Source organism: Meles meles, chromosome 15 (assembly GCF_922984935.1).
Source record: "Meles meles chromosome 15, mMelMel3.1 paternal haplotype, whole genome shotgun sequence".
Classification (NCBI taxonomy): Eukaryota; Metazoa; Chordata; class Mammalia; order Carnivora; family Mustelidae; genus Meles; species Meles meles.
In genome coordinates this window covers 53,180,207-53,200,761 of record NC_060080.1, presented here as the reverse complement: position 1 = coordinate 53,200,761, position 20,555 = coordinate 53,180,207, and the positions used below count along the sequence as shown (strand labels likewise).

The 20,555-nt window shown below is 46.0% G+C and overlaps 1 protein-coding gene across 2 annotated transcripts in view; it reads right to left on the bottom strand.

Annotated features, from left to right (window-relative positions):
- Positions 1–20,555, bottom strand: part of ADD2 (adducin 2) — a 103,494-nt gene that overhangs the window by 9,405 nt on the left and 73,534 nt on the right. For both annotated transcript variants that reach the window (XM_045979234.1, XM_045979235.1), the window contains 7 exons: positions 18,003–18,152; positions 16,442–16,585; positions 13,608–13,706; positions 8,554–8,727; positions 3,768–4,025; positions 2,552–2,671; positions 1,543–1,632 (listed from right to left, as the gene is read on the bottom strand). In XM_045979234.1, coding sequence (XP_045835190.1) covers positions 1,543–1,632; positions 2,552–2,671; positions 3,768–4,025; positions 8,554–8,727; positions 13,608–13,706; positions 16,442–16,585; positions 18,003–18,152 — 1,035 coding nt within the window. The remainder of the gene's footprint in view (positions 1–1,542; positions 1,633–2,551; positions 2,672–3,767; positions 4,026–8,553; positions 8,728–13,607; positions 13,707–16,441; positions 16,586–18,002; positions 18,153–20,555) is intronic.

Sequence of the window (20,555 nt, the reverse complement as noted above, 5' to 3'; positions counted from 1 at the left end):
CAGCCATTCCCCGCCGTGCCCTCCTCCCACCCTCCAACAGCAGCACAAGCCACAGCACACAGCAGGAAGTCAAATGCAAAACACACAATGGCTTCAGCGTTCTCAGTCCAAACTGTTAGTCCTGTTTTGCACATAGTCATAAATTATAAGGGGCCAAGGTCCTGAATCTCGGATCTTCAACCTGCCTGGACTGCAGGTCCCTGGGGGACGGGGGGGAAGGAGGGAAGAGGACACTGGCCAAAACCCCTGGGGGACTTTGTGGAGCCGCTGCCTCTGGGAGCTCACAGTGGGGTCTTGTGTGAGCTTCAGGAATCATTTATCCCCTCTAGCCCATGACAGGGTCTAAAATTCAGACCCCAGAGCCCTCTCTCCTAATTTGGCATCCCCAGCTTGGCCTTCGAGAATGCGCTGCTCTGAAGCTGAGGTGCAGCCAATGAGCGTGAAACGCAGGGGAGGCGAGCCCAGAGCAGCGGGCCCACGCTGCGCACTCTAGGTGGCCTTCCCTGGCCTGCCAGCTCCTCTGAGGGCAGCCCACGGTCATCTTCAGAAGCAGAAGCAGCACGGGCCTATCTTAAGGAATCACAGAGTTCAAAAGAGAATCCAAGACCAGGGTCCCAAGAAGAGGGACTCCAAGGAGAACACTTGGCACAAACTGCAGAGTTCTTATCAATTGTGCTCACTGTATTGAGCTCCCACCCCAGTACCATGGGGTTTCTCTATCTGTGGCCCCACGGCACTTTTGGCATTCCTCATCCTGGCTCGTGGCAGTGGGTGACAGTGGTTCAATGACATGACCTTCACACTTCCCTACCTGGGCACCCACCTTGTGGGCTGCAGCCTGCCCCCAACGGTCTCACTTTACTCTCCAGAGAGGAGCAGTTCCTGTATCTCTCCCCTTCCTACCACTAAGGAAAATGCTATCCACATTGCTACCTTGCCATAAGCAGCAGTGGTTTTCAACACAAGGCAGAATTCTGATCTTTATCCTTTTTGCTAAGCACTAGACAAACACTGTCCTATCTCAGGCATGGAAACAACTTTATACTTTCTAACTCTATGTGGGTTTGTGTGGGCAACTAACCGTCCTGAATGGAGCACCAGTCCTTATGTACATGGCTCCTCTCTGAGAGCCCGTGACCATCTTCCCAGAGCTATGGCCTCATGATGCCATATCCACGCACAGAGGCCAGAAACGCCCAGGGCAGACAGGCCTAGAGCAGCCGGGAGCTGCTGGCTACATTCCTGTGATACCCACTTTGCAGGATACCAACAAAAGTCAGAGTGGAGTTCCATGGGTAAAGCATGGAAGTCAGCATCACTCTGGGGGCAGGCTGGGCTGCTGCCCCCCTGCCTGGTACCCACAGGGGACAATTACACACTGTCCCTGGTCCTCACAGCATCTGTCCTGTAGCAAGAGCACCAGTGCCCAAGATCAGGGGAGGGTGGCATGAGGCCTCAGGAGTCCTGCTCCCCAGCCCCAGGCACTGAAGACCCAGAAGGCAAACACGTTTCCCCTCCAGACAGGGGCAGCTTCTGCTGTACCGGGCTTCGACTCTTCTCAGCGATGACACTCGCCAGGAGCTGCGACTGAGGCCCTGCCGACTTCACGTCTTGTCGGTTTTGTTCTCGAATCTGTGAGGCAAGGGAAGGGGAGAGTGAACTAGCTATTGAGCATCAGCGTGTGGAGTTTGGGAGGGGGCATTCGGAGGGCATCCTAGTGTCTCGTGTGCCCTGTGACTAGGGTCTACAAAGGTCCTCCAGTGGGGGTGAGGAGCCTCTCTCCCCTATTTCTAACACAGTGTGTCCTCTAAGAGACAGTCTTCACGTCTGTTTCAGAGTGAATGACCAGTTTATGTAAAATAATGGATTCTCATGAACTCTGAGGAGGTAACTGTAAGAGGTGAAGAGTGAGACGAGGCACAGGAGATCCTTGACGGGGATCCTCACGCTTCACTGAAGCCCCTGAGAAATTTCTTGACTATCACAAACTCCTGGCGCCACCCTACAACTACTGAATTGGAGTCCCTCCTTGGGGAGGAACAAGAGGACTGACCCGGGCACGTGCATTTTAAACCAACCTTGCAGAGGGTCCTTGAACCATACAGTAAATCACTGCTCTGGGAGTGCACCCGACCTTTTGGACGGGGTCTACTACAACCTAAGTTTTTAAAGTAACAGGAGAAACGTGAGTGAGTGGACTGTAAAGCAAAGGTTGAGAGATAAATATAAAGGATTTTGAAATTTTGAAAATGAGCTGAAAGGAGAATAGCATAAAATTCACAAAAACTCAATTTGTGGGCCGGTGTTTTAGACGTATCTAATGTCTCACACAAGCCCTCTTTATGCATGAGGGTTATTTAGGACCACGTTAAGTATAGAATTAACACAGTGCTAGAGTTGGGCCCATAAATGGGCGTTTCTTTCCCCTAAGAGGAATCTGGGGTTTCGATAAGAAAGGTATGTCCCAGAGAGTCAGCTCATATTTGTGGGACCTGAGATGGCTCCCCGCTGGAGGGAGAAGAGATGGCAAGAGAAGCAGCTCCTGTCTTACCTTGTTCCGCATGTCCAGCACTTCTTGGGGGTCAGTATAGAGAGGCACAAATTGGTTTGGGTTTTCGATCCGTATTGGCATGCCACTGCTGGATTTCTCCACCTCATCAGCCTTCATCCACTGAACACACACAAGGCCAGGGTAAGGCAAAAGAATCAATCATCATGTCCTCCCCTATGGCTTACCCCTGAGATCTGGGCCAACTGGCCCCCCATGGAAGTCAGCAAGCCTATGCAAAGATGTTCTCTCTTCTTGGGCCTTCTTCGGGTCTCTCTGTCTCCCAAAACTGAGATGGGGAACAAATGACCTGGTTGCCAAAGAAAGCCCCCAGATCAACAGTCAGCCATCAAGAGCGCTGGAGAGTGGGGCTCAGAGCCTTGACAACCAATGTGACAAACAGGCAGCCACTTGAACTTTAGTATCATATGACTTACTGATTTTCAATTTTATTTACTTATCTAGAGGGAGAGGGAGAGAGAGAGAGAGAGACCAGGGGGACAGGGAGAGAGAGACTCTCAAACAGACTCCACACGGAGCACGTAAAGCTTGATCTCACAACCCTGACTGAGATCATGACTCGAGCTGAAGAGGCCAGTGCCAACTGAGTCACCCAGGTGCCCGGACTTACTGATTTTAATTTGTGGGGCTTCATTTTTTTTTTTTCTAATGAAGAGCTATTCTACTTGGCTTCCGGCTACTTTACTGTTAATGAAATATCAAATTAGAGTTGACGTGTGTGTGTACTCGTATGTGTGTGAGGGAGACAGAGAGAGAGAAAGAGACAGAGAGAGAAGGTGGGGGAGGGAGGAGACAACTTAATAGAAATTACTATCCCACCCACCTTCTGGGTTTGCACCAGATGGACAGTCCAAATGTTGGATGCCCATGAACTTCCCAGAAGGACCCTGTGAAAGGGGGAGCAAGAAGCAAAAGCCAATTGCTCCTGGGTTTTGTGCTGTTGGGAGTGAGGTCCAGCCCCCTGGAGAAATTTCAACCCCTGGAGAAATTTGCTCCTCGGCCCCAAAACGCAGTGCAGAGTTGCAAGAAACTGGTGATCAGAGGCTCTATGGGCATGAGCAGCTGCTCCTAGATGCCCAAGGGGAAGCCCTAAAGGGAATAACCCAGCCCAAGGGATATTTGTTCTGTTCTCCTTTTAAAGCTGCTTGACCCACAGATGGAGCCACATGCCCTCCCTCCACCCTGATCTCCCCCTTACTGTGGTCTTGGGCCGGGGGGTGCCCATGCTCCTCTGGACCTCATCGGCCACATTGACCCGCAGGTAGGTGTTGGGCGTGTTGAGCCAACGGGTCTTCTCCTTCTGCTGCTTCTGGGCATGCTGCAGCAGGGCGGGCACCGGGGCGCCGTCCTCCTCAAACACGAAGGCTGTGACAGTGGCTGGGATCTCCACATCACTTTTGTGTTTGGTTTTCTCTTGAACAATGGGGTATCGGTACGGGTAGCCTGTTCTGTAACCCTAAAAAGGACAGAAACAGAACCACTTACTGTGGGGAACACGGCCCCTAGGCACATATCGCACACACACTTCGCCCCCCTTCTTTCTGAAGGACTCGGTTTAACCCCAAAACTCCATAACACAATATCGGCCTTGCTGCTCCTTTGATGTTCAGAATTGTTCCCTTCTTCTGGTCTCCCAACCTCTTCCTTCACCCCAACAAGCCCTCTGATCAGAGCTGAGAAAATCCCTAGAACCTTGCAGACCAGACAGACAAGGCTCCTTACCCTAACAGTGCTCCAATTTTCCATCTACTCCAGGGGTCCCTGGCCTTGGCTACACACTGGGATCCTGGGCCCACCTCAGAGTGGCTGACTTCCGGTGGAGAGGGGTGCGATCCGGGCTGCAGGATTTTTAAAAGCCTTCCAGCTCTTTTTAACAGTCAACCCTCATTTTCTTGACTCCAAGGCTTCTAAACCATCTCCTGCTTGGAACCCTGAAACCTGACTCAGGAACATCCCTGTCTCCTAAGCAAGACCATGTCCCACAGAGATAGAAATGACTCCGGCTCGGTGAGAACATTCAGCCATCTTGACACCTCCTCATATGATTCTTTCTTGGCTTTGCCTATCTTCTTCTTCTTCTTTTTTTTAATATTAAAGAGATATTAAAATATTTTTCCAATTATAAATACAGACCTATCTAGAAAAATCAGGCAATATGGAAAAACATAAGAAAAAAGTGGGTTCTATTAAAATAGAAATCTCATCCCCAGAGATAACCACTAAAAATCTTTCTGGTCATCTCTGTAAGCATATATATATATCTATATATATCTATATATATATATACATACATACATACATACATACATGTGTGTTAGCATATATATAATATATAACTACAGAATATATATAACTGTATAAAAATGGGACCATACTGCATAAGCAACTTTACAAGCTGCTTTTCTAGTTTATTGATATGATTGAGATTTTTTCCACATTATTGAACCTATAATACATAGAACCCTTTATTTTTTAATGATTTAGTAAAAAGTAATTGATAGCACTGACACTTTGTCATTTTTAAAATATCATAAACTACTGTGAAATAATATCTTTATACATTTTTCTTTAGACAAATGTATTTTATTTCATCCTTTAAATTATTCTCTTCTTGAATTCCTAGAATAAAAATTACCGGGCCAAAGGATATACATTAAAAGTTTTAATGTATTTACCATCTTCCCAAAATGTTGAGCCAATTTATACTTCTACAGTTGGGCTGGAGTTCCCAGCTCTCATCTCCCTCCCATCTGCTGAATATTGCTGAGGTTTAAAAAAAAAATCTTTGGGGGCGCCTGGGTGGTTCAGTGGGTTAAGGCCTCTGCCTTCGGCTCGGATCGTGGTCCTAGGGTCCTGGGATCGAGCCCCGAGTTGGGCTCTCTGCTCAGCAGGGAGTCTGCTTCCCTCTCTCTCTCTCTGCCTACCTCGCTCCCTACTTGTGATCTCTGTCAAATAAATAAATATAAAAAAAAATTTTTTTTAAATCTTTGGTAATCAGAGGGGTTAAAAGTAAAATCCTCCAATTTTTTAAATTCCTTTTTGATTAATAGTAAAACCAGACATTTTTAATGGCCACTTGAATGTCTTCCTTTGTAAATTGCTTGTGTTCTTGGTTCGTGTTTCTGTTGAGATATTTATTGTTTTCACACTGATTCATAATACCTCCTTCTACATTAAGGATATTAATTTTTTGACTATCACAGATGTTGCAGTATTTTCCTCCATAGTTTGTCTTTTAGTTTTGTTTATGATGGCAGGGATAGTTTATAAAAATATACATTTTCCATTTAAATATAATCATATCTGTTAATATTTGCCATCATGATTTCACACTTTCCCACCATATCTGACAAGTTCTTTCCCAACACAAGAGCATCAAAAATATAAATCTTCTTTTTAATATCTATATGAATTTACTTTTTATGTTCAAATTTTTGATAAATCAGGAATTCATCTTGTTGAAAGGAATGATCCACCTTATTTATTTCCCAAAGGGCCAGCAATCTTTCTCCCACTGCTTTATAAGATGACTTCTTGCCCTGTGTTAAATTCTCATCCGTTTAGGATCTATTTCTGGATTCTCTAAGCTGTCCCCACTGATTCCCCTGTTCATTCTGCCCTGGTGCCCCTCTGCTCTTCTGTTTAGGTGCTGAAGTTTTTCATGATTTACCATGTGATGGGACAAGTATCCCTAATTACTTTTCTTTCTATATGATTTCCTATCCATTCTGAAGTTCACTTGGAAAAACATTTTTGATAAATTCTCTGTGCTCCCCTCTCACTGAAGGAATTACATGGAGTTTATTAATTTGGAAAAGCAACCTCTTAACTCTATGGAATTTTCTAACCAACAGGAAATTGTGGTTCTTTATTAAATTCAGGTTTTCTCTTGATGCCCATTGGTAAAGAATTATGGTTTTCTTTAAATCAGTTCTGCTTCATGTTTTATGTTCTTTCTGCATTTGCAAACGGGCTATTTTCTCCCATTAATATATTTTCAAATATATTATAGGTTGAGATGCAAAAAAAAGCTACTAATTTCTAAATACATTTTCATAACTGACTACTTTAAAAGGTACTCATTATTTCTAATATTTTTTCTCCATTGACTCTTTGGCATTTTATAGACATGTAACCATACTATCTATACTGAATAGTAATTTTGTTTCCTTTTCAATATTTGTTTTATTTTTACACCTCACCACTTTAGATTGAGTTCCAGTGTTATTTCAGAACAGTAATAAAAGTTTGGACAGCAAGAATCACTTGTTTTGTTTCAAAATTTAATGGAAATTCTTCCAGTGTTTTACCAGGATATTGACTCTTGTTTTGAGAAAAATATCATTTTAATCATGTCAAATAAGTCTTCTCCTGTCTTAACAGCTATTATTTGTATAAAGTGATACTACCTTTTTATCAAATAATTTTTGATATTTATTTGATGCACTAATATCATGAAATATATTTATAAGATTTATAATATTAAGCCATCCTTGAATACTAAGAATGAGTCTTCACTTGGTTTTTATGTATTATTATTATTATTCTAATGTTATGCAGGATACTACCTGCTAGGTTTCATGCAGCACTTTTTATCGACTCAAAGCAAGATTGGTCTGAATGTGTTATAATTATTATGGTTTCATGTCCCACTTTCACTCTCTGAAACAATTTAAATGGCATAAGAAATGTCTGTATCTTGGGTGCCTGGGTGCCTCAGTTGGTTAAATACCTGCCTTTGGCTCAGGTCACGATCCTGGAGTCCTGGGATCAAGCCGCATGTCAGGCTCCTATTCAGTAGGGAGCCTGATTCTCCTTCTTCCTCTGCCTGCTGCTCCCTCTGCTTGTGCACTCTCTCTCTCTCAAATAAATAAATACAATCTTTAAAAAAAGGGTTTTTTTTGTTTGTTTGTTTGTCTGTCTTCTTAAAAGATTTGAAAGAATTCCCATATGAAACTGTCTGGCTCTGGTGCTTTATTTAGGCTGGGTTACTTGGCACATGAATGTTAATGGGAACTGTATCTTCAAGGTGGGTTGTGTTTTTCATTATTATAAACTGACCCTCACAGTCAGCCTGGTAATAAGATAGGGATGGTTTGGAGGGACTGGAGGCAAGGAGAAAAAGATTAACTATTGCAATGACCTGGACACAATAAAGAAGGTCCAAGGTAGTAGCAGTGAGGAAGGGAAAATGAATCAGATATAGAAATGGTCCAAGGATATGTTTCATCTTCACTTCTCTGAGCAATCAAAGAAGTTATGGTCTCTTCCTGCAACTAGCTTCTTATCATGCATGCTTTCTTCTTGTTCTCCAACTGTCTCCTATTTATATGTCATATTATCAACTAAATTGTTAGATTTTGTATCCTTTATTTTTTTTAAGATTTTATTTATTTATTTGACAGACAGAGATCACAAGTAGGCAGAGAGAGAGAGAGGAGGAAGCAGGCTCCTGGCTGAGCAGAGAGCCCGATGTGGGGCTCGATCCCAGGACCCTGGAACCATGACCCGAGCTGAAGGCAAAGGCTTTAACCCACTGAGCCACCCAGGCGCCCCAAGATTTTGTATCCTTTAAAGCCCACCTAGACACATACCAGTTAACTCCTTACATGATTGATTCATTCAGTCATTACGACAGGTGTTGTTCGAATGCTGCTCATCAGAATAAGGAAAGTAGAGTATTATGTGGTTTCTACATTAAAGTCACGAGGTAACAAAGGCAGAACTAACTATAAAAGAGTGAACTGAGCCACAATACAAGATGGCATCGACAGCCTTAGAACGGGGGCGGTAAAGGCCATTATTTAAGAAAACTCAACTACTATTAGAATGACCACAAATTCCGAGACAGTTGCCAATCAATGAGGCTTTAACAACTTCACCCTGATGCTGTTCTCATGCCCACATACTGCGTTCCCCCTGACTGGTTCCAGGGCACTGAGTCTCAACCAGCTGGCTGGGAAGGGTAATGGCAGGAGACCCACCAGGTTGTCCAGCATCCTCATGAGGGCCTCAAACTCGTGCTCCCCCAACCGGTTCTTCTGCATGGGCCCAAAGGTGCTCCCTGCCCACTGTACGGAGCCCACTTGGTGGGGTCGGTGCTTCTCCTCCAGGAGGATGAGGTTGTCCACTCCTCCAGCACCGGACAGGGCAGAGACCTGCAATGAAGAGCAGAAGGACCTCAGTATGCGTGTGCGTGGACACATGTCCAGAAATGTGAGCTGTATTTGGCTTTTTCCCGCCCAGAGGAAAAGCTGCTCCAAAGTTACTGGACATGGACCCACTTTCAGGGAAAGAGGTCGTAGCCGTTTTTCCTCATGTTAGTTCTTAGAAACTACAGAAGAGGAGGAAGAGCAAGTGTCAGACCTTAGGAATAAAGCAATACAGAGGGCTGAAAAGTTACCTGGGATACTGACCAACCTCAGTTTGTGATTAGTTCTGGGGAGGGTGGGGAATATGGTCAGAAAGGGCTGCAAAGGGGACTTCATTCTTGTCGGTAATAAATAAAAAGGCTTTTACTTTTTGAATCTGAGTGGTGGGTAGTGGGTGTACATTATTCTTCTGCATCTTTCTGTGTGTTTGAAATATCTCCCCTTGCCTTTTTTTTTTTTTTTTAAAGCAAAAAGTCACTTGAAAGAAATAGTCTGGCTCCTTGGCCAATAAAACAGGAGAGTAGCCTGATGGCCCGAATGAGCTGGCCTAAAGGCAGAGCTCATCTTCCACAGCGGTAGTGGTCAGTCGAGGAAACCCAGACGAAGGAGACACCTGAAAGGCTGGGAATACACAGCCGAGCCCTGTGGAGGGTCAAGAAGCTTCGCCGGTGCTCTTGGAGCCTTCGCCCCACTGTCTGGGCTCCACAGCAAGGGGACAGAACAAGTGGCTGCCGGCGATGAGCTGAGTATTAGGACAAGAGATGTGTGTATACAGCAGATGATTTTAGAATGATTCTAGAAAACATTTATTAACCTAATTAATCTTCTTATTTTCTAATTCCATACCCATCTAATGGTACCTTCTGTCTACTCAGATATAATTGGTTATGATTTGGCATCCAGGGCGAGACCAGCAAGAGGGAGAGAGCGTGTTTTCCGAGTCTTCTCGGCAGGGAGCCAGGTGTTCTGTGCTGCAATCAGATTAATATTTGATATCTCCTGTAAGCCTACTTATTACAGGAGAAGGATTTGATTATATAAACTTCCAGTGTTCCTGTTTTTACTGAAAAGGAAAGGATGCAATTGAGCTTGCTGGCCAACATGCATCTATGAGCCCGTGAGGACCAGTCACACACCCCCAGAGTGTGTTAGATCCACCAGTGTAACAAACGGCTCCTATGAGACTTCCTGGAGGTCAGCCAAGCCACCTTTGCAAGGTGACCCCTGTCACCCTGTGAAGAGGTGGAAGCAAGAACACTCATCTGGGCTGCATTTTTATCTGGCAAAGGTGGAGACTTGAATAGTCATTGATGCCATCCTCCCACCAAAGCTAAGGGTCCTTGTTCAGTATCCCTGGAAGATAGCCAGCTGCACGCTTAGTGAGGCAGCCTACTACACTGCTGTCCAAACGTTAGAAGGGTTACGGTGACCTGATACAGATTACAGAGTGCAAATCCACCTTTTTCCTATGTTCATTCACTAGTTCCAGTTTAGGCCTCTGTCGCCATGTTTTCTCATGCCAAAGTCCCGCATACTCCAGAGGCTGAGTGCGAGGGAATGCACTCTCAGTGGCAGCAAATCCCAGCTGGCAGATCAATAACCTGGTTCATCCCAGACCCTCATCTGGCCAAGGCGGGGCTTGGGACCCTGGAATCCTGACTTGGAGTGCTGACTGTCAGCCAGTCTTTCCCACAGACCCTCATCTCCGCCACCCCCCTCCGCCAGGCAGTGCAGTGTAGTGTTTAAGAACATGGACTTGGACACGGGCTGCCTGGGTTTGAATCCTGGCACTGACACTTACTTGCTGTGTGACCTGAGGCAGCTATTTACCCTATCTGTGCCTGTTTTCTCATCTGTAAAATGAAAAAAATAGTAATATCTACCTTATGAGCATTATGGAGGGTGATAATTGTAAAGCACCTAAAAAGAGCACCTGGTGAAGACAGTACCACGTCATGTTTACGATCAATACATGCCGAGGCTTTACTATGAAGGAAACGATGTGCCCAGGGGACTAGTCATTTACGGAGGAGAGAACTGCCCACATCCTTACAAGAGCTGGGCCTCCTCCCACCTCCCTCTTCCCCCATCAGTTTCCATGGCGATGGGGAGCAGATGGAGAAGAATTGACTGAGCAAGTCTGCTCTGTAAGCAGAGCAGGGAGCTGCCTCTCTCAGCTGGGGTGACCCAGTTTCCTAGAACCCCAGACCGATGGAGAGCAATGAGAACACTGTCCCCAGGAGAACGGACTAGGCTCTTAGCCTTGAAGCACTAAAATGACCACAGCCATGTTTGCTTGTTGGCCAAGGTCACTGAGGGAGAAAAGGAGGCCCACGACGGAAACAGAATGTCAGTCGGGGCTGTTCAAGCAGAAATGAGCTGGCCAGGGGCTGCCATCCCATCAGCATCTGCAGACTGCTAGCCCCTGGGGTCGCCCTAAACCACCCACGCCTCTGGTCTAAACTGACCTGTTCTGCTTCCACACCCTCCACCTTTCTCTCTCTAGAAGCCTCCCTGAAGCTGAAAAGAGCCACGGGAGCTTTTCTGGGGATTATTTGCTTCCTTCACCTGATGCACTTTAACAAGGTCCCATGGAATGAGTCCTGACTGAAAACAAAGTGACAGCAGGCAGGGCCAAGAGAAGCCGCTGGGGCTGTCGGGGCTGGTGCCTGGCAGCTCTGTGCTTTCATCTCCCCAGCTGCTAGACGGCCATCCTGCCTTTGGTTAAATAGTAAAAGGCCATATCTCAGTGTGGAGCCCCCCCTACATGGCGGGGGAGGCAGGGGCATCTCTCGCCATTCATTTTCAGGCCATGCTGTCTTTGCAAAGCTGTAAGAACTATTTTCTCGTGGAAACCTCTTCTTTAGAAGGAAGATGGGGGACTCATTAGAGCGCAGATATGGGGAAAAGAAAGTCTGCCAGGTTCTAACATCAGTCAGGGGTAAGAGCTCAGGGCCTGCCTTTGGTTGGGGCAGGGAGGCCGCTGCATCAGAAAGGAACTGCTTTGATCCTGGTTTTCCCTTCTCCACCTTCTGTTCTGACCACTGCTGCCTGGGGGGATGGAGCAGTCTCATCCCACTTCTAACACCTCTTCATCATTGTCTTAACAACTGTCCTCTCAACATACTCAATTAAAAACTATTGAGAAACTGCCTTCAGCTCAGGTCATGATCTTGGGGTCCTGGGATCAAACCCCACATCTCTGCTCAGCAGGGAGCCTGCTTCCCTTCCTCTCTCTCTGCCTGCCTCTCTGCCTACTTGTGATCTCTGTCAAATAAATAAATAACTAAATAAATAAACTATTGAGAAAGGTGTCACTTGCAGAATTCTCATTCCATGGGAATTGCAGAACCTCTACTAGCACTGCCTCTGGGATTATCCCATTCTTTCCCCTGTCCTACAACTGCTAAAACAAAGGCAGGCCTTCCGCCTGGGGCGCTGCTCTGCCCAGACCAGCCAGGGGAGGGCAGACAGGACACCCAAGGACCTTGCAAAGGACTGACTCATCCTGGAGCGCTTAGCTTTCCCTTCTGTCAACTGGGTCCTAAAAATACCATCAGCAACACCTCTCCTTATTTGAAAGGCCCCAACCTCACAAGGACCCCATAGACCCCCGATGTCCAGATGAGGAAACACAGACTATGTAAAGCAATTCCCTGACCCAAAGACATATATCCCAGAGCTGGGAAGGATGGAGAGTCCCTTCAGCTGGCAAGACCCCCTTACTCACCCCTGCCAGCTTGCCACACTGAAGGGGGCATGTGTGTTTGGCTTATGTAACACCCCCTTGTCATCTGGCAAAACTATAGGATTTGTGTTTTCCTATTGCTTTTCCACCCATTTCTTTAGGGGTCCCATGGCTGCTGACAATCCCCACCCACCCTCCACCCCAATCCCGACTAGTTAGGAGAGCCTCCTGATGGGCTCCCTGGATGTTATGCTGGGGGTTCCCTGGTGTTCAGGGTTGCCATGTGTAACTTCACCCCTTTCTGGGCCAGACCATGTTCATGGTCTTTGCAAACTACACCCTCCAGACGAATAGAGAAAAGACCAACCTATGACGTGGTGTCTATTTGGCATAGCTAGATATAATGGTTATACCTAATATACTTATACATACTATAATTGGTATATATATACCAATTATAGTATATATATATATATATAGTATACTAATATACTAATATACTATAGTATACTATAGTATACTATACTATATACTATATACTATACTATAGTATACTATAGTATATTATATATATATACTATATATACATATAGTATATATAGTATACTAATATACTATATATATATAGTATATATATACCAATTATAGTATATATATATAGTATACTAATATACTATAGTATATTAGTATAGTATACTAATATACTAATATACTATAAAGTATACCTAATACTTTATAGTATTATTATATATACTATATATATATAATACTATATATATTAATATACTATAAAGTATATACTTTATACTATAATATACTATATACTATATATAGTATATAATATACTATATATAGTATATAATATACTATAAAGTATAGCTAATATACTATAAAGTATACCTAAAGTATACCTAAGGTAATACTTAATGGTAAGAACTGTTATATCCCCTATTATGATTTCTCCTACGCTCCGACTGATGGACCTGGGGAGCTCCCTGTCCCAGGCACTGCCCCCCAAGAGGGGGGTACTGGTTGTTAGGCAACAGTGATGAATATCTTAAAGTTACAAAACTGATCATAAGTGTGAGAAATAGGGCAGGGCTCTTAGATGGCTGGCTCCCAGGACTCCTTAAATCACGGCCGGTGGGGCCTCAGCCAGAGCCACGCCAGGGCCCGCTCCCCAGGGGAGCTTGCTCACCTGTATCTCACACGCAGCCTGCAGGTGGAAGATCTTATAAAACGCCTCCTCCACGGTGTCACCTAGAGCAACCACTCCATGGTTTCTTAGCACCAGGATCTGCAGAGGAGCAAATGGCCAATTAAAAGTTCAAGCCATTTAAACTTTAGTGAAGGAGAGATCTTTCATTTACTCCAGATCAGTTTCCATATCCACTCCCAAAGCATGCCCTCAACTCCTTGTTCATTCTTCCCATACAAACACCCCAGTGCTACCCCACATGTGATGCTAACACTAGGCAACCTCCCTAACAAATCAAAGATGCTTTTTATTAATTTTTTTAAAAAGATTTTATTTATTTATTTGACAGAGAGGGACACAGTGAGAGAGGGAACACAAGCAAGGGGAGTGGGAGATGGAGAAGCAGGTTTTCCACAGAGCAGGGAGCCCAATGTGGGGCTCCACCCCAGGATCAGTTCAGGATCATGAATTGAGCAGAAGGCAGCCGCTTAATGACTGGGCCTCCCAGGCGCCCCTAGAAGATGCTTTTTAAGACAGAGACTAGAGAGCTTGGTGGATTTCTTTGGGCTATACCTGAATTTTTAGGCCTTGAGAACTTCGAAGTCTGAAAAACTGGTGTCTGTGTTAAAGTGAATGAAATTACTTCATGTCCAATAGGAGGGTCTAACCTCAAAAGCAAGCTCTTGCTCCTGTGACTTAGTTGGCTTGGAAATCAAAACCCAAGAGGGTGGCTCTCTGCGGAGTGGCCCTGCAGAGACAGGTGAGTCATGTCAGCTCTCTGGACCTCAAGTCTCCTCTCCATGAGCTCAGTGAGGCCCCAGTAGCTCTAAACTCCTACACCTCTGTGAAGGAGGTAATAGTGACCTTCTACTCTAACTCCCTGGTTTTTCAGAAGAGGAAACAGAAGCCTAAAGAAATCAAAAGGCTCCCAGCTAATCAGGGGCAGAATCGGAACTAGAACCCAGGTGTTCTCACTTTTGGTGAAATATTTGTGACTCTGCCAGGGACGGGCAGACAAAAGGGGGCAAGGGAAAGAAGCAGAAATGAATTTATACCAAAAGCCTGACCCCCCAAAATTCAGATCAGAAACCGTTTTCTTGATTGATTTTATCCTCATGAACTCCCTGAAACCAGATGATGCCTGTCCAGCAGCAGGGACACAGATTTGCGTGCGGGAGGCATCCTTGCAGACCTGGGCTGAGGCCTGCTGGCCTAATCATCTCATCATCTCATGCTGAAACAGCTAGAGGTTTTCCCTCTCAAGTGCCAGAGAAATGGAAAGAGATGAGGACTCTAGCCTAAAAAGATTTTGCAGATAACAAATGCCCCATCTCTGAAATTCTTGTAGCATTTCGCAGATGTGAACATCTCCTCCCTCTCCTGGCACTACTGAGGCTTTAGGGAATGTGGGAGAGAGTGGAGGGGTTTCTCCTCTGTGTCAGAGATGGGAAGGTGGAGGCTCTTGGACTGGAAATGACTCAGGCAGTGAATGCCTTTCGAGGACAGAGTCAAGTGTCCATCAACCTAAGCTCAGCTCCAGAATTTCCCATACTAAGGGGCCTACCCCTAATGATGTGCTGTGAAGAAATAAGTGTTTAGATTTAAGCCAAACAATACAAGATTCTGTTTTTTTCTATCAAGTTAGCAAAAGAAAAAAAAGTGGTGGGGTGTCTGGGTGGCTCAGTGGGTTAAGCCTCTGCCTTCAACTCAGGTCATGATCTCAGGGTCCTGGGATCGACGCCCGAAATGGGCTCTCTACTCAGCAGGGAGTCTGCTTCCCTCTCTCTCTGCTTGCCTCTCTGTCTGCCTATGATCTCTGTCTGTCAAATAAATAAATAAAATCTTTTTAAAAAAGTGGTAACACTCAAGTTTGGGGACACTGCAAGGAAGCAGCATTCTCATAACTAGACTCTAGACTCTGGGGGAGGAGAGGGCAATGTGCCTGTAGGAAGTAAGAATTCTAAAATGTGTATCCCTAGGAATGTATCCTAAGGAAATGATCTCAAGCACTTACAGATATTCAGCTAAGTTGATTTTCATCCTGTGTTGTTTATATCAAGGAACCTTCCAGTGTCCAATCACAGAGGACTGTTAAGGTAAATGGTGACACAGCCATTTATATGATGAGGTATAATCTAATGATTTAAAATAGTGATTTAGGGGCACCTGGTTGGCTCAGTGGGTTAAGCCTCTGCCTTCGGCTCAGGTCATGATCTCAGGGTCCTGGGATCGAGTCCCACATCGGGCTCTCTGCTCAGCAGGGAGCCTGCTTTCTTCTCTCTCTCTCTGCCTGCCTCTCTGCCTACTTGTAATTTCTCTCTGTCAAATAAACAAATAAAATCTTTAAAAATAAAATAAAATAAAATAGTGATTTAGGGGCACCTGGGTGGCTCAGTGGGTTAAAGTCTCTGCCTTTAGCTCAGGTCATGATCCCGGGTGCTGGGATTGAGCCCTGCATTGGGCTCTCTGCTCAGCGGCGAGCCTGCTTCCTCCTCTCTCTCTGCCTACCTCTCTGCCTGCTTGTGATCTCTGTCTGTCAAATAAATAAATAAAATCTTAAAATAGTGATTTAGAAAATATTTAGTAATATGCAAAGGTGTTTACTGGATATTACTAAGGGAAAAAAGGAAAATAATTTTATGTTCTTAGTTTGCTAAAGATATGTGAATGCTTGTGGAATGCGCGCCAAAATCTCGGGATAATGGGATAAAGAACTTCATTTCACTTTTTTGTCTACGTGCAACTTCTACACATTGTCCGCTGAACAGATGTCACTCCTGATGTAGGCTTTGGGCAGTCCCACCCGAGTGTCTTCCCGCAACAGCTGAACAAACCTTGCAGGTGGGTCCAAGGCACTTCTGCAGGCTGATTCGATCCGCTTCCTGCTCCATCCCACCATTGAAGTCATAATAGGCCATGTCCCCCACTAGCAGGGCGTTGTGGGAGACAGGCAGGAGGCCACACTTCATAGCCGACACCTTTAGTGAGACAATGGAAGTGTCAGCACCCGCAGCTCCCCCATCCCGTCTCTGCCCTTTCCTCTGAGGGGCACAGCCAGGCTCTCCTCTGGGGACCAGTGGGCTTGGGCGCAAGCCCTCAAGAAAGGCACTGCCCTTTGACTCTGCTGCACCTGGCTGGGCTCTGGCTTTCTGTCTGCTTCCTCTGATGTCTTTCCATCACCATTTTGACAGCAGCTACATCAATATACCTCTCTCTAAATTTGCTACAAAGAATGCCTTTGAGAAAGCTAGTGCTGCTGTGCCGCCCCCCCCCCCCCCGCTTTTCTCTTGCCCTAGGACTCTGGGAAGAGGTTGGGGGTAGTGGGGCTACCTAGCACCAGCTGGAGTGAAGCAGGGTCCAGGGGCCTCTGGGGTGAGCTGGTGGAAATCCTCAGCCTTGAGGTCAGTGTGGAAAGAGGGAGGCCCATTGAGAGGCCCCCTTTGACTAGTGACAGGGCAACAAGATGCCAGGGAACAAGGTTAAAATCCATGCTCCATACCCTGCCTTTTATTAAAAGCAAGGAGCATGGAGAGGTTTAGGAGAGCCTCTTGCTTTTGTTCCCTCATTCTGCCCCCATGAGAAAGCCAGGGCTCTGCAGAAATGGATACTCAGCACAAACAGATCATTCAGTCTTGGCCCAAATTCTGGAAAATGTGAGTGCTCATAACTGGTGTGCTTCGCAGAAAAACCCTGGGCCAATGAGGAGTCCTCTCTGCTCGTGCAGGGGTAAGGCCTAGAAGTCAGTAAGATGGGTTGAAGGTTGAGAAGACACCCAGACCTGCTTGGTTGTTGCCTTTTCAAGTGACATTATAGGGCTTTAGGTACACATGGAGAAATTACCAGAGCTTCTGAGGGGACAACCTGATCCTTGAAGGTATTCCTTCTACTCTCTGAGTTTTCCTTGATCCTGTTCTCAGCTCGCTGCCTACCCTGGACTATGAAAAGTGGACAAGTCCAGGTTCGCACCACCTTATGTTTTATCAAGCTCTCTCCTCACCAGAGCCTGGGCAGGCACCAGCCCTCAGTCCAGTAAGACTGGACTGAGTGGAAACATAAGAGGTGCTGTCACTCGGGTAAGTGGGACTTGTGAGTGTGTGTAGTGGGGGGAGGGGGACACAGCAGAGCAAACACTGCATATCTTTGCCTCATGTCCCCAGATGAAGACTTCTGTGCTTAGAAAAATGGAGAGGATTAGGGTGACCACACTGGATGTTTCCCCTCCTCACCTTGTCCTGAGTTCCAGGAAAACGTTCCAGAACTGTTTTAAATAAGGAGATTGACACTAGCTTGGAGGAGGCTTAAGTCTTTCGTCAGGGAGCCCCTCAGAGAAGCGGGCAGCATGGGCCTGCTGCCAGCCTTGGGGACAGAAATGCTGGCCTGGGAGTGGACACTCACGGCGGCAGTGGCTGGTGTGTGCAGATGGATGACACAGCGCACGTCAGGTCTGGCTGCGTAGATCGCCGAGTGCAGACAGAAGCCCGTGGTATCCACGGGGAAGCAGCTGCTGCCCTTCTCTACCACCTCTCCCAGGATATTCACCTTGATCTGGACGGGGAAGAGAAACTCAGAAGCACAGGGCGGAGACAGGGGCAGGGGGCGGGCATAGGGGGCACTCAGGACTCTCCCAGGAGGTGGGCCATACCCACTGCCTCCAGGATTGCGGAGCAGGCTAACAGGAGAGTTGGCTGAGTATAATTCAGCAGGGAAAACGCTGAGCGGAGTTTCTCAAACTTGACTGGGTGTAAGAATCACCTGAAGATCCAGTCAAAATGCAGATTGTCTGCAAACTGGGGTGGCCATCCTGGAGAACAGTATGGAGGTTCCTCAGAAAGTTAAAACTAGAACTAACCTACGATCTAGCAATTGCACTACTAGACATTTACCCAAAGGATACAAAAATACAGATTTGAAGGGGCACAATAGCCAAACTATGGGAGAGCGCAAATGTCCATCGACTGATGAATAGATAAAGATGTGAAGTGTGTGTGTGTGTGTGTGTGTGTGTGTGTGTGTGTGTGAACACCAGTGCCTTACTATGTCGAGGGCCAGCCAGAACCACCAGCAGATGTGTACACACACACACACACACACACACAGTGGAATATCTCTCAGCCATCAAAAAGAATGAAATCTTGCCAGTTGCAATGACATGGATAGAATTAGAGTGTATTATGCTAAATGAAACAAGTCAGTCAGAGAAAGACAAATACCATATGATCTCACTCACATGTGGAATTTAAGAAAGAAAACAGATGAAATATGGGAAGGGGAAAAAAGGAGTGAGGGATTCTTAACAATGGAGTATAAACTGCAGGTTGATGGAAGGATGTGGGTGTGGGAAGGGCTAGATGGGTGATGGGAATGAGAAAGGCACTTGTTGTGATGAGCACTGGATGTTGTATGTAAGTGATGGATCACTGAATTCTCCTCCTGAAACCAATATTGCACTGTATGTTAACTAACTAAAATTTAAATTAAAAAAAAAAAAGGAGATTCGGATTCAACAGGCCGAGAATGTGACCCAGCAGTCTGCATTTCTGACAAGTTCCCAAGTGATCGCCATGCTGCTGGTCCACAGAACACACTTTGGGTAGAGATGCTAGAAAAGAATGAATCACAGAATTCTCTAGGAGCAGAAGGGAGGAGTCTTTGATCCCAGTAAAAGAGGGGGATCCGAGAAACATTCCCAGAGAGTAACACCTAAGCTGAAACTTTTTGTTTCTTTTTTGTTCTTTATTTTGAATATTTAAGCATCATACACAAAAGAAAAGATAATAGTATGATAAACACCCATTTACCAATCACCCAAAAGCTAGATCTTAAAGGACAGCTAGAAACTAGTCACTGGTCTTATAACCTGCTTTTGAAGCCAAGGAGTTAGTAGGGGTCATGGCTAGCAGTCACACATAGTGTGTGTGTGTGTGTGTGTGTGTGTGTGTGTGTGTGTGTGTGTGTATGTGTGTGTGTGTGTGTGTGTCTCACCTGCTTACAGTGCTTCAGCAGCTCTGCATGTCCAGCAGAGCAAAGCCAAAGCACCGTAACAATGCTCTTGGGGCCATGTATCATGGTCCCCATGCCCCTCTCAGCCTCACTTCCAGACTCTGAATACGTGAGCCAGACGCAGCCCCTCATGGTCCTCCCAAGTGCACCAGGATGTGGCATGTGCCTGGCTTTGTGCCAACCGTCCTCCTCCTGCTGAGGACACGGTTCTCTCTGCCCAGTCTCTCCCTACAGCCCTGGTCTAAATCTGCTTCTCCTGTGGGCTCCTGGGGACTTAGCTCCTTCACCATCAGGTCAACCCAATGTACCTCCCTTGGCCCTTGCACCTTTTCTGGGCTCTCCATCATTCCTGCTGTATGGGAGCCTTCTTCACTGAGTTTAATCATTGTCTTGTCTGCCTCCCCAACTAGTCACAAATGCCTTTAAGGCAGAACCTGTGCTTCCTTGTGTCTTTGACCCTAATGTGGCTTGGCCATGACCTCCCTAGGTGGCCCTGTGCAAGTCAGTTACCTTCCTGGGCACCAGCGTCCTCTCCTGCCTATAAAGGGGCTTTGGAAGCCCTCAAGGTCCTACCCTGCCTAGATATTCTGTCACTTTGTCAGCTGACTCTTTTAATTGCATACCTGGACTTCACTGTCTCAAGGCCAACAGAGGCCCTGAGGTGGCACCCTCTGCCCTCAGGCGAACAGCAGGGTAGCTGCAGCCCACACATCTAAGACCCCCTGGGCCTCTTCTGCTTGTAAGACAGTCCTTTCTACTGTTTTCCTCTTCCCACCCAGGAAATCTTTCCTGATTAAGACCAACTTCTGGAAGTTTCTTCCTACTATACCTAAAAGGAGCAAGAGAACCAAAAGGGGTCCTAGAAGCTATTCCTAATGGTACAGCACTAAGCCAGTCTTGCACTGCTTTGAGACAAAGTGGTGACTCTTGTTTTAATATATTCCCCAA